The 11,463-nt window shown below is 37.7% G+C and overlaps 1 protein-coding gene across 1 annotated transcript; it reads left to right on the top strand.

Annotated features, from left to right (window-relative positions):
• Positions 1 to 873: 873 nt before the first annotated feature.
• wdr32 (WD repeat domain 32) lies at positions 874 to 9,713 on the top strand. The gene is made up of 7 exons (XM_048204223.1): positions 874 to 1,466; positions 4,820 to 4,933; positions 5,183 to 5,380; positions 7,494 to 7,696; positions 8,196 to 8,270; positions 8,415 to 8,560; positions 8,651 to 9,713. The coding sequence occupies exons 1-7, from the start codon at positions 1,069 to 1,071 to the stop codon at positions 9,020 to 9,022; spliced, it is 1,506 nt and encodes a 501-aa protein (XP_048060180.1). The 5' UTR covers positions 874 to 1,068; the 3' UTR covers positions 9,023 to 9,713.
• Positions 9,714 to 11,463: the final 1,750 nt, after the last annotated feature.

An 11,463-nucleotide genomic window follows, 5' to 3' on the forward strand; every position in this document is an offset into this window, starting at 1 on the left:
ATGCAGGCCTCACCGAGCCATCGGATTTCAACAAAAATATCTTAAATTTGTGTGTTTCGAAGTTGAACGAAGGTCTTACGGGTGTGGAACGGCATGAGGGAGATTAATAAATAACATAATTTTCATTTTTGGGTGAACTAACCCTTTAATGAATCCTTTGTTTCGAATCAGTGGTTCGGAGCTTGTTTCAAACTCACGTGATTTCAGAATTTACGTCATACTGTTTTGAAACGCTTCAAAATATAATTATTTGTATATTACATTTAAAACATTACACTTTCGTGAAACATTTGCAACTGATTTGTAAAAGGTATTATCCATTTTTTGGACTGAGCTGTCATTGCATTTACACCGTTTTGACCAGCAGGTGGCGCCAGCCTGTGATGTTTCGATTGAATCAAGCTTCGTTTCTTCACTAGTAATGTGAATCGAACATAAATGACTCTTCTCTAAATTTTCTAGAAATGGATTTTGTAGCGCTGTTTATGACACTTGTCTTATCCTACTAGAAAATCAAATGCAAGTCAGTGAGTAAACTTTCACTCAGTGAATATAGTAAATTGATAGTCATTTCTGATTATAAAAGTAAATAAATGCTTACCACATATGGATATTTAAACTTAACACAATCCCAAAGTTAAATAAAAGCATTTTCATTTTATATATATATATATATATATATATATATATATATATATATATATATATATATATATATATATATATATATATATATATATATATAAAATATATATATATATATATATATATATATATATAAAAGCAAGCGCGGTGTGCTTTTTTGGTATAAAAATAGTAAAAAAGAAAAAAAAAAAAAAAAAAACATCTACGGATTTAATTAATGCAGAGAAGGAACCGGAAATACGTAGTCTGTTGTATTCCGCACACATCCGCAGTTCTCTAGTGTTTGTATTAATGGATGTTTAAGCAGTATCTGCACACATTGCGAGACGGCCTGGTTCGCGGATCCAGTGCCTGTCCCCCCACTGCAGGAGGGTGAGTTTGGAAGAGTCTCAAAACGGAGCCGCCAGCAACATTCGCGCAACAATGAGCTCGGGACAGCCGAGCGACAATGAGGAGCCGCGCGCTGATCTGCTGCGCGAGGAGGATGAGGACGAGGAGGACAGCGATGAAGACAAAGGCTCCACGAGAACATCATCACCGCAAGAGGGCTGTGAGAGTGCCGAGGTGCAGGGCAGCTCGAGGCTCGAGTTGGCCGCAGACGGCGGGACGGGCTCGGGATGCAGGAGCTCAAGCGCTTGCGACTCTCTGTTCTCGTGGATTTGCAGGAGGACAATCCGCAGGGGGCCGTTCGTAGACCCCGCGCGGGATCACTTCCGTACAATGACACGGCTTTATTCGTCCATGAGCCCTGCTACGGATTCGGTGAACCTCACTACACAAACTCACGGGGCTGTCTTCAACTTGGAGTACTCCCCGGACGGGTAAGAGCTGAGTCTGTGTTGCCCTTGTCATGAGTCCCGTACTCAGTCCAGTTATGAGTGTCTCTTCAATTATGTGCACTTTTGACTAAACATTAAAACATCTTCTTTGTTAAATTAGTCGTATGTTATCATATGTGCTGGAATACATGTCCTTGAGCAGTTTAAAAGTGTTTTTTTGGTATTGTGTGATGGTAACTTTTTTTCATTTCAACTTGCTTGATACCGTTAACTAACAATCTTCATTTTTAATGTATGAAAATAAAAAGAAATTTGTTTTTGAATTAAAATTTTCGGTCCCACTTTATATTAGGTGGCCTTAACTACTATGTACTTACATTTAAAATTAATCATTTGATACCATGCACTTATTTTGTACATTCATGTTTTTACATTTTACATCAAAAAACAAGTACAATGTACTTATTGTGTTCATAATGTATTGCAAAACACTTTTGCTGCTGTTGAGGTGGGATATGGGTAAGGTTAGGTGGGTTTAAGGGTGGGTTAGGGTCTAAGGCATGGGTCAACAGTGTAATTATAGATGTTATTACAGAAATTAATTACAGATGCAGGTATTTTTTTTAAATATAAGTACAATGTAAAAACATGAATGTACAAAATAAGTGCATGGTATCAAATGATTAATTTTAAATGTAAGTACATTGTAGTTAAGGCCACCTAATATAAAGTGGGACCAAATACTGATTGGTTTATGACAACTACTGTAAAAGTAATGAACAAAAACAAATCAATGTCACAGAGAGAAAACTGATGGTAATGCGAAAGTTTTTTTTATATTTATTTTAGTGTGGAAATTAAAATGTGTGGCTAGAAAAGAGGGTGCAAGGGAAAACTTTATAGAAAACAATATTGTACAAATAAATAATAAAAATGAGTAATTAAAGGGTTAGTTCACCCACAAATGAAAATTATGTCATTAATGACTCACCCTCATGTCGTTCCAAACCCGCAAGACCTCCGTTCATCTTCGTAACACAGTTTAAGATATTTTAGATTTAGTCCGAGAGCTTTCTGTCCCTCCATTGAAAATGTATGTACGGTATACTGTCCATGTCCAGAAAGGTAATAAAAACATCATCAAAGTAGTCCATGTGACATCAGTGGGTTAGTTAGAATTTGTTGAAGCATCGAAAATAAATTTTGCATTACCAATGTCGGCATTGGTAATGCACTTTTACGTCGCCGTGGTTGTTTTTGGCGATTGGGACATCCGCGACACGCACACTTACGCACCATTTTAAAAAATATAGCAATACCAAAATACAATGTAGAATAGCTTGAATACAGCGTGCGTCTCCCTCAGACTGTAAACGAAGCTCGGGCACACTGGATAACACGTCAGTAGCGTCTTACGTCAGCAGCGTCACTGCGGAGTCGTGAACCACACTCTGGAGCAGAAGGGGGCGGTAATGCACCAATAAGCTGGATGCCAACCGCCGTAAAACAGGAAAGAAGAAGAAGAAGAAGCAGAGTCGTGAACACGAATTGACAACAGACCCGGAAGAGAAGACAATGCTGAATAAAGTCGTAGTTTTTGTTATTTTTGGACCAAAATGTATTTTCGATGCTTCAAAATGTCGCGGATGTCCTAATCGCCAAAAACAACCACGGCGACGTAAAAGTGCATTACCAGCGCCGACAGATGAAAGGATTCAATGGAATCGATTCAATGGAATCGATTCAATGGAAAGGATTCCGGAAGAGAAGACAATGCTGAATAAAGTCGTAGTTTTTGTTATTTTTGGACCAAAATGTATTTTCGATGGTTCAAAAAATTCTAACTAACCCACTGATGTCACATGGACTACTTTGATGATGTTTTTATTACCTTTCTGTACATGGACAGTATACCGTACATACATTTTCAATGGAGGGACAGAAAGCTCTCGGACTAAATCTAAAATATCTTAAACTGTGTTCCGAAGATGAACGGAGGTCTTGCGGGTGTGGAACGACATGAGGGTGAGTCATTAATGACATAATTTTCATTTTTGGCTGAACTAACCCTTTAAATATATTGAAATAACTAAAAATGAATTAAAATAAATAATGCAAATTAAATTAATATACATTAGTTGAATAAATAAGAAGAATATTTAAAATGAATAAAAATTAGATTAAAGTAAGCGTTTTACACTGTATCATTCAGCTAGGCAAAACTGACATTCTTGTATAGTATAGGAAGCAGTGTCAACAAAAATGAAATTTGTATATTATTTCCAGAGTTGACTGCCATGGTGAAAAAGCAGAGCGGGAAGAAAAAAAACAGTATGGCTCACATTATGACAAAACATTTGGTGATCATTTGGTGGCACTGGCCAGTTTATTGCACAATAACTAGGTTTTAAACTAAAGCGTCAATTAAATGTTATGAGTGAGTTAATACATTTTGCAGACATGCAATAGAGATGTGATGTCCTGTAAAACAGCGGCCTAGTATTTAAACAGAATTTAGATATTAGACAATTAGAGATTTTCAGTGCCGAGAATGTTAAAGGGTTAGTTCACCCAAAAATGAAAATTCTGTCATTAATTACTCATCCTCCTGTCGTTCCACTGCCGTAAGACCTTCGTTTATCTTCGGAACACAAATTAAGATATTTTTGATAAAATCCGATGGCTCAGTGAGGCTTGCATTGACAGCAAGTTAATTTAGACTTTCAAACACCCAGAAAGGTATTAAAGACCTATTTAAAACAGATCATGTGACTACAGCAATTCAACCTTAATGTTATGAAGCGATGAGAATACTTTTTGTGCACCAAAATTAACAAAATAATGACTTTATTCAACCACATCTAGTGATGGGTGATTTCAAAACACTGCTTTCATGAAGCTTTGAAGCTTTACAAATCTTTTGTTTCGAATCAGTGTATCGGAGCGCCAAAGTCACGTTAACCATTGAAATTTCGAAACACTTATGATGTAACGAAGCCTCGTTTACTGAAATCACGTGACTTTGGCAGTTTTACCTTTCTGGGCATTGAAAGTGTAATTTAACTTGCTCTCTATAGAGGCCTCACTGAGCCATCAGATTTCATCAAAAATATCTTAATTTGTGTTCTGAAGATGAACGAAGGTCTTACGGGTGTGGAACGACATGAGGATGAGTAATGACAGAATTTTCATTTTTGCGTGAACTAACCCTTTAAGTCTGTTTCAAATAAATTAATCAAAGCAATGCAATAAAATGCATTTGCTATCTATTCTATATATTGAATTGATCCTTTTTTCTTTTCTTTTTTTAAGTAAAACCATTTTTTAAAATAGGGTACATCTATGGTACAGAAAAGTTCCCCTAATTGACAAACACGCTTATGTTTTTTTTCTAGGTCAGTTTTGACGGTCGCTTGTGAGCAGACTGAAGTGCTTTTGTTTGACCCTGTTTCTTCCAGACATATTAAAACACTGGTGGAGGCTCACGAGGACTGTGTGAACAACATAAGGTACATGTGAACACGTCACAATCAATTGCAGTGTGAGGGAATGTCAGTTACATGAGCAAAAGCTCTTTCAGAGAACTAATTCAAAACAGTTTGCATGTTGAATACTAGGATTTGCATAATGCAAATTTTGTTTTTCCGACTCTTACACACGCAAACACTCTCATACACACATACTGTCTGGCACTATAATAAAGTTCATGAGGATAACCGCCATGGAAAATTGTATGGTTGATGTTGTGTACTATTCAGGTTTCTCGACAACCGGCTGTTTGCGACCTGCTCTGATGACACCACCATTGCATTGTGGGATTTGCGGAAACTCAACTCGAAGGTGTGCACGTTGCATGGCCACGCCAGCTGGGTCAAGAACATTGAGTATGATACACATACCCGCCTGCTTGTGACGTCAGGGTTTGACGGAAATGTCATCACCTGGGATACTAACAGGTACGTATAGTGATATGTGACTAGGAGTGTTAACTAGCTGCCTTAATTAAGGGTGTGTTCACACTTGGCAGGTTTGGTTTGATAAAACGGAATCTGGTGCAATTGCTCTGTTAGTGCGGTTCTTTTAGAACAAGTGTGAAAGCTGCAATCTGGTATGCACCAAACAAGCAGACCGAGACCCACCTTATTAGGGGCAGTGTTGGGGAAAGTTACTTTTAAAAGTAATGCATTACAATATTGCGTTACTCCCTAAAAAAGTAACTAATTGCGTTACTTCGTTACTTTTTATGAAAAGTAATGCGTTACTTTACTTTTGCGTTACTTTTTCTCACCGGGGCTGGGCTTGCTTGTTTGTTTGTTTTTTAATAACAACAAAAAAGTTATATTTTTGGCAAAAAAGGCCCTTTCACACCAAAAGTGAAATCAATAAGCCTCAGGCTGAAGGAAAAGCATATGTACACCTGTACAGTAGAGGGCGCAGCTCAAACAAACCTTTCAGATGTGCTGCCGTTCTGGATTTAAGAAGAATAGGATACAGGAGAAGGAAGTTCTAGTTCTTATTTCTAAATCTAATCTAAAGTATTTCTGCTTATTAGTATGGCTGAATTAGATATATTGAAGGTCAGCAGCAGAGACATTGGTTAATAATTGAGATTAAATACATAAAGTATATTTGTGTAATTTAATATAGTGAATTATTACAGGTTTGCAAAAATTCTGAGATTGCATTTCACTGTTTTTATTCATTTTGAGGAATACTGAATGTTTTTGTGCAAGTGAGATGAGTAGATGTTCACATTTAGTCTAGAACTACAATAACCACAATAACTACAATAACCGAATTGCGAGGAGCGTATCCTTTAATAGAGATATTTCCCCTCATGAATATTTTACCATTGAATGTACTGAAAAGCGCTCACGCTCATATACGTCAGATATCAATGGATAGAGAGCGCACAAAGGCAAGCTGCACGATTATTAATCTTTAAAAGAGCATTCTCGATTTCATCACCCACATGATCTAATTCCTAAATGACAACGATTCAACAAAAATAAAATCACGACATTCAAATCTCCGTTCACGCTGCCGTTGATCTCGACAGAGTTGTCATATTTAGATATAAACAGCTTCACAAACAATCTTGTCAAACGTCTTCTTTACTGATCAAAATAGGATAAATCACCTTTTGAAAGTGCTTCTAATAACCACTGTATCAATTGCATTGTTACGCCATTAGGTGGCAACAAATTACAGTTAAAAATGTATCTATCACTGAATCATTCTTTTAGAAACAAATTCAGTCTTTATGAATCCAACTTACAAAAATATTGTTTCACCTGTCTGGACACATTGCGAGATGGCCTGGAAACACTGCTTCATGAAGCTTCGAAGCTTTACGAATCTTTTTTTTTTTTGAATCGGTGGTTCAGAGCATGTATCAAACTGCCAAAGTCACGTGATTTCAGTAAACGAGGCTTTGTTAGGTCATAAGTGTTCGAAATTTCAGTGGTTCACCTCTGGGGGGCGTGACTTTGGCAGTTTGATACATGCTCTGAACCACAGATTCGAAACTAAAGATTTTGTAAATCTTCAAAGCTTCATGAAGCAGTGTTTTGAAATTGCTCATCACTAGATATTGTTGAATAAAGTTGTTATTTTGTTGAATAAAGTTATTTTGTTTTTTTGGCGCACAAAAAGTATTCTTGTCGCTTCATAACATTAAGGTTGAACCACTGTAGTCACATGAACTGTTTTAAATATGTCTAGTAGCTTTCTGTATAGTAGCTTTCTGGGCATCTGAAAGTGTTAATTATCTTGCTGGCAATGCAGGCCTCACTAAGCCGTCGGATTTTATCAAAAATATCTTAATTTGTGTTCCAAAGATGAATGAAGGTCTTTTTTTTGTGTTAACTATTCCTTTAAAAATGGTAGTGTTAATGCTTAGCGAACCAAGACTAAATATATAATTTCATCTTTTGGTCTGGACCAAAAGAACCATGAAAACCAAACTACGTGTGTGAACACAACATAAGATTCTGTGTGTTTTCTAGCCATCTTAATTAGGATTGCATGTATAATGACTGTGTGTCATTGTATTTTCTATGCATTTAGGTTCACAGAAGATGGCTGTCCACACAAGAAGTTTTTCCACACGCGCTATCTAATGCGGATGCGTCTGACTCCAGACTGCAGTAAGATGTTGATCTCAACATCCTCTGGTTACCTGCTCATCTTACATGACCTTGACCTCACCCAGAGCCTTGAGGTCGGGAGCTACCGCATCCTACGGGCCCGCAGGGCTCCGCTCAGCACAGGTACATACATAAATCATAAATAAGGTATATGTGAGTCGGAAATGAAGAATCCAGAAATTTGAAATTTGGAGATATGCAGGTGACATGGAAATAGATCAGTAGTCAAAAGTTCATATGTGCTACAGGCAGGGTTGGGCAAAATTCAGAATTTAAGAATGATCTTCCTTTGTTCATGAGTTGGATTAATTTTTACTTTATTTACTGTATTGAGAAATTCATCACAAAGTTGCTTAAATTAGGTGTTTCATTAATTTCATTAACTAATAACAATAACATAAACTTCTGTTCAAAAGTTTGAGGTTGGCAAGTTTTAAATATAAATTATCATTTCATTTGCTACCTCAGGAACTGAACTGGAATGTAAAGACATTCTTAATTCAGCTCTGATTGGTGCAAAAACCTATAATACAGCCTGATATGACACAGTGAACTATACAGGTTAATTGTGTGGTGAATCTTGTACCTATTTTTATTATTATCATCTCTTTTTTTCTCTCAGAAGGCTCATCAGCAGGTTCCAGGTCAGGTGGTTCTCGTCACACCATTGACAGCAAAACCCATCCACACAGAGAGGGTAAAACCCAATTAGAATGAATTATGACATTTGTACATGCATAAGTAGTTTAGTCTTTTTGTGCTTTTTTTATGATTGTATACTTTTCTTTTAACCAACTACAGGTTTTTACTCACATTTTATTCACATTTTGTCTTTTCCCAGGTTTGTCACCCAGAAACAGTCTTGAGGTATTAACCCCAGAGATCCCGGGTGAGCGGGATCGTGGGAACTGCATCACCTCCTTGCAACTGCATCCTAAGGGCTGGGCCACACTGTTACGCTGCTCCAGCAACATGGACGACCAAGAGGTCAGTGATGAAACCTAAACCAATGTGGAACGTACAGGCTGACAGCAAAATGAATTTCAACTCATTTCTGTGTCTTTCTATGTTTCTCAGTGGACGTGCGTGTATGAGTTTCAAGAAGGAGCTCCACCTCGACCACCAGTGTCTCCTCGCTGCTCTCTGCGTCTCACGCACTACATCGAGGAGGCTAATGTCGGCCGCGGCTACATTAAAGAGCTGTGCTTCAGTCCTGACGGCCGCCTCATTTGCTCGCCGTACGGTTACGGCGTGCGCTTGCTGGCGTTCGATGAGCACTGCGCTGAGCTGACGGACTGCATGCCTGTGCGGACGGCTCTGCTGCGGGAGGTCCGCTCCATCTACTCTCACAGCGACGTGGTGCTCACCTCAAAGTTCTCGCCCACTCACTGTCAGTTTGCATCAGGTTGCCTTAGTGGACGCGTAGCTCTGTATCAACCACACTTTTAACACATACAAATTCATTTGAATTTACACTGATCACTGAACTACATCCTGCAAATGGCAGAAGCTTTTGATGCTGATGGCGGACAATGGGAGAACGAAACTACCTTAAAGGGATAGTTCACCCAAAAATGAAAATTCTGTCATCATTTACTCCCCCTCAAGTTGTTCCAAACTTGTATAAATTTCTTTGTTCTGCTGAACACAAAGGAAGTTATTTGGAAGAATGTTTGTAACCAAGCAGATCTCGCCCCCCATTGACTACCATAGTAGGAAAAAAAATATGATGGTTGTCAATGCGGGCGAGATCTGCTTTATTACAAACATTCACACAAAAGTAAGAATTTGGAAGAATGTAACCAAGCAGATCTCGCCCCCCATTGACTATCATAGTATTTTTTTCCTACGATGGTAGTCAATGGGGGGCAAGATCTGATTGGTTACAAACATTCTTCCAACTATCTTCGTTTGTGTGAATGACTACTATAGTAGGAAAAAAATACTTTGGTAGTCAATGGGGGGTGAGATCTGCTTGGTTATAAACATTCTTCCAAATATCATCCTTTGTCTGAACGTTTGTAGAATGTTCGTAATTAAGCAGATCTCGCCCCCACATTGACTACCATAGTAGGAACAAAAATACTATGATAGTCAATGGGGGGGGGGGGGGGGGAGAGATTTGCTTGGTTTCAAACATTGTTCCAAATATCTTGTTTTGTGTTCAACAGAACAAAGAAATTTATACAGGTTTGGAACAACTTGAGGGTGAGTAAATGATGACAGAATTGTTATTTTTGGGTGAACTATCCCTTTAAATGGAGTATTTGTGTGTGTGTGTGTGTGAGAGTGAGAGAGTGAGAGAGTGAGAGAGTGAGAGAGTGAGAGAGTGAGAGAGTGAGAGAGTGAGAGAGTGAGAGAGTGAGAGAGTGAGAGAGTGAGAGAGTGAGAGAGTGAGAGAGTGAGAGAGTGAGGGGTCACACTGCATGTGAATGACCTGTACGTTTTTGTCATTTTTAGATGTAATTGTTCTTTACACTGTGTAAACTCTGAACTTATCAGTCTGTGCAAAAATGAAAGCCAAGAGCATTAGTTTTTCTCCGTGATGGAGGATGAATGAGTCACGTGAGCGTTAGAGAATTGTGTGGAATGTTTTTTTTGTTTGCTCATCCATGAAGCACTGCAGTAAATGCTTAAGCCAATCATTTTCATGTAACTGTACGCAGTTCAAGGCAATTTTTTTGCATTTTGCCAAACATTTTAGACTTTGCAATGCCATAATCGTTTTCAGAAACATTTTGTTCTGGAAGTGTCACTTTTACCAATTGTATTTACTTTTGGACTGCTTGTTCTTAACAACACTAACTGAGGTCTGATTTGTAAATTGTCAATGCAGTATGTACCATGTACGTGTTGGGATGAATATGACTTCTGTCAGTGGTTGATTGAATTGACTGGGAATTTTGTAATATTCTGTTTTTCATATGCTTCTGGATTCTACAAGGACAATCAGCAGTTATGAAATGTACTGATGCTCACGACGCACAGCGAGAGCTTTGAACTCTGGACAAAGACGATGGGAGATGGCAGTTTTGATGCAGGTTTAGCTGATGGATGAGTGTTTTATATGGCTGGACATGATGAGATTAGCCTTCTGAAGACTAAATAGAGGACACAATCTGAATGTTCAGCTTTTCTGGGACTAATATCAGTGGTTCCTCCGTAGCAGTTATTTAAATAGAGTGGCCGTTATTAAAAATTGAAATTTAAAAGCAGAGTAATAGTAAAAGTTAGCATAATTTTATTCATCCTTGATTCTCATTTGATTCACTCTATCCATGTTAACATTACTAAGGATGCAGTGCTACAGATATATTAAATAAAGACAGTTTTTTCATAGCTTTTGTTTGGCTTGGGGAAGAAAAATTCTGTAAACTAAAGAGCTGTTTGAGATATTAGCATTCCTGGATCCATGGAGAATAAGCATTGGCATCTGACTCACTTAAACAGATCATTTGGGACAGGGGCGTCACTCGTTTTAAGTCAAAAGTTGCATTGGGGGAAAAAAGTCACCTTGTGTGGGCTGATTTTTTTTGTCACACACTGGTGTAGATCATACATATAGAATAGAAAATATATGGAATTGGTTAATTTCATATACAAGAGAGTTTAAGATTATATACCATTCAAAAGTTTGGAGTCTGTAAGATTTTTTTTAATGTGAGTCTATTATGGCTCACCAAGGCTGGATTTATTTAATCAAAAAATACAGTAAAAACAGTAATATTGTGAAATATTATTACAATTTAAAATAACTGTTTTCTATTTGAAAATATTTTACAAAGTAATTTATTCCTGTTGGCAAAGCTGCATCATTTAAATTTTAAGCATCATTACTCCGGTCTTCAGTGTCACATGATCCTTCAGAAATCATCCTAATATTCTGATTT

The sequence above is a fragment of the Megalobrama amblycephala genome, linkage group LG10 (genome assembly GCF_018812025.1).
Source record: "Megalobrama amblycephala isolate DHTTF-2021 linkage group LG10, ASM1881202v1, whole genome shotgun sequence".
Lineage (NCBI taxonomy): Eukaryota > Metazoa > Chordata > Actinopteri > Cypriniformes > Xenocyprididae > Megalobrama > Megalobrama amblycephala.

Excerpts from the sequence above, each read along its gene's own strand:
- wdr32 (XM_048204223.1), top strand. The coding sequence starts at position 1,069 with ATGAGCTCGGGACAGCCGAGCGACAATGAGGAGCCGCGCGCTGATCTG. Across the intron at positions 4,934-5,182 it reads GACTGTGTGAACAACATAAG|GTTTCTCGACAACCGGCTGT; the intron begins GTACATGTGAAC and ends TGTACTATTCAG. Across the intron at positions 5,381-7,493 it reads ATCACCTGGGATACTAACAG|GTTCACAGAAGATGGCTGTC; the intron begins GTACGTATAGTG and ends CTATGCATTTAG.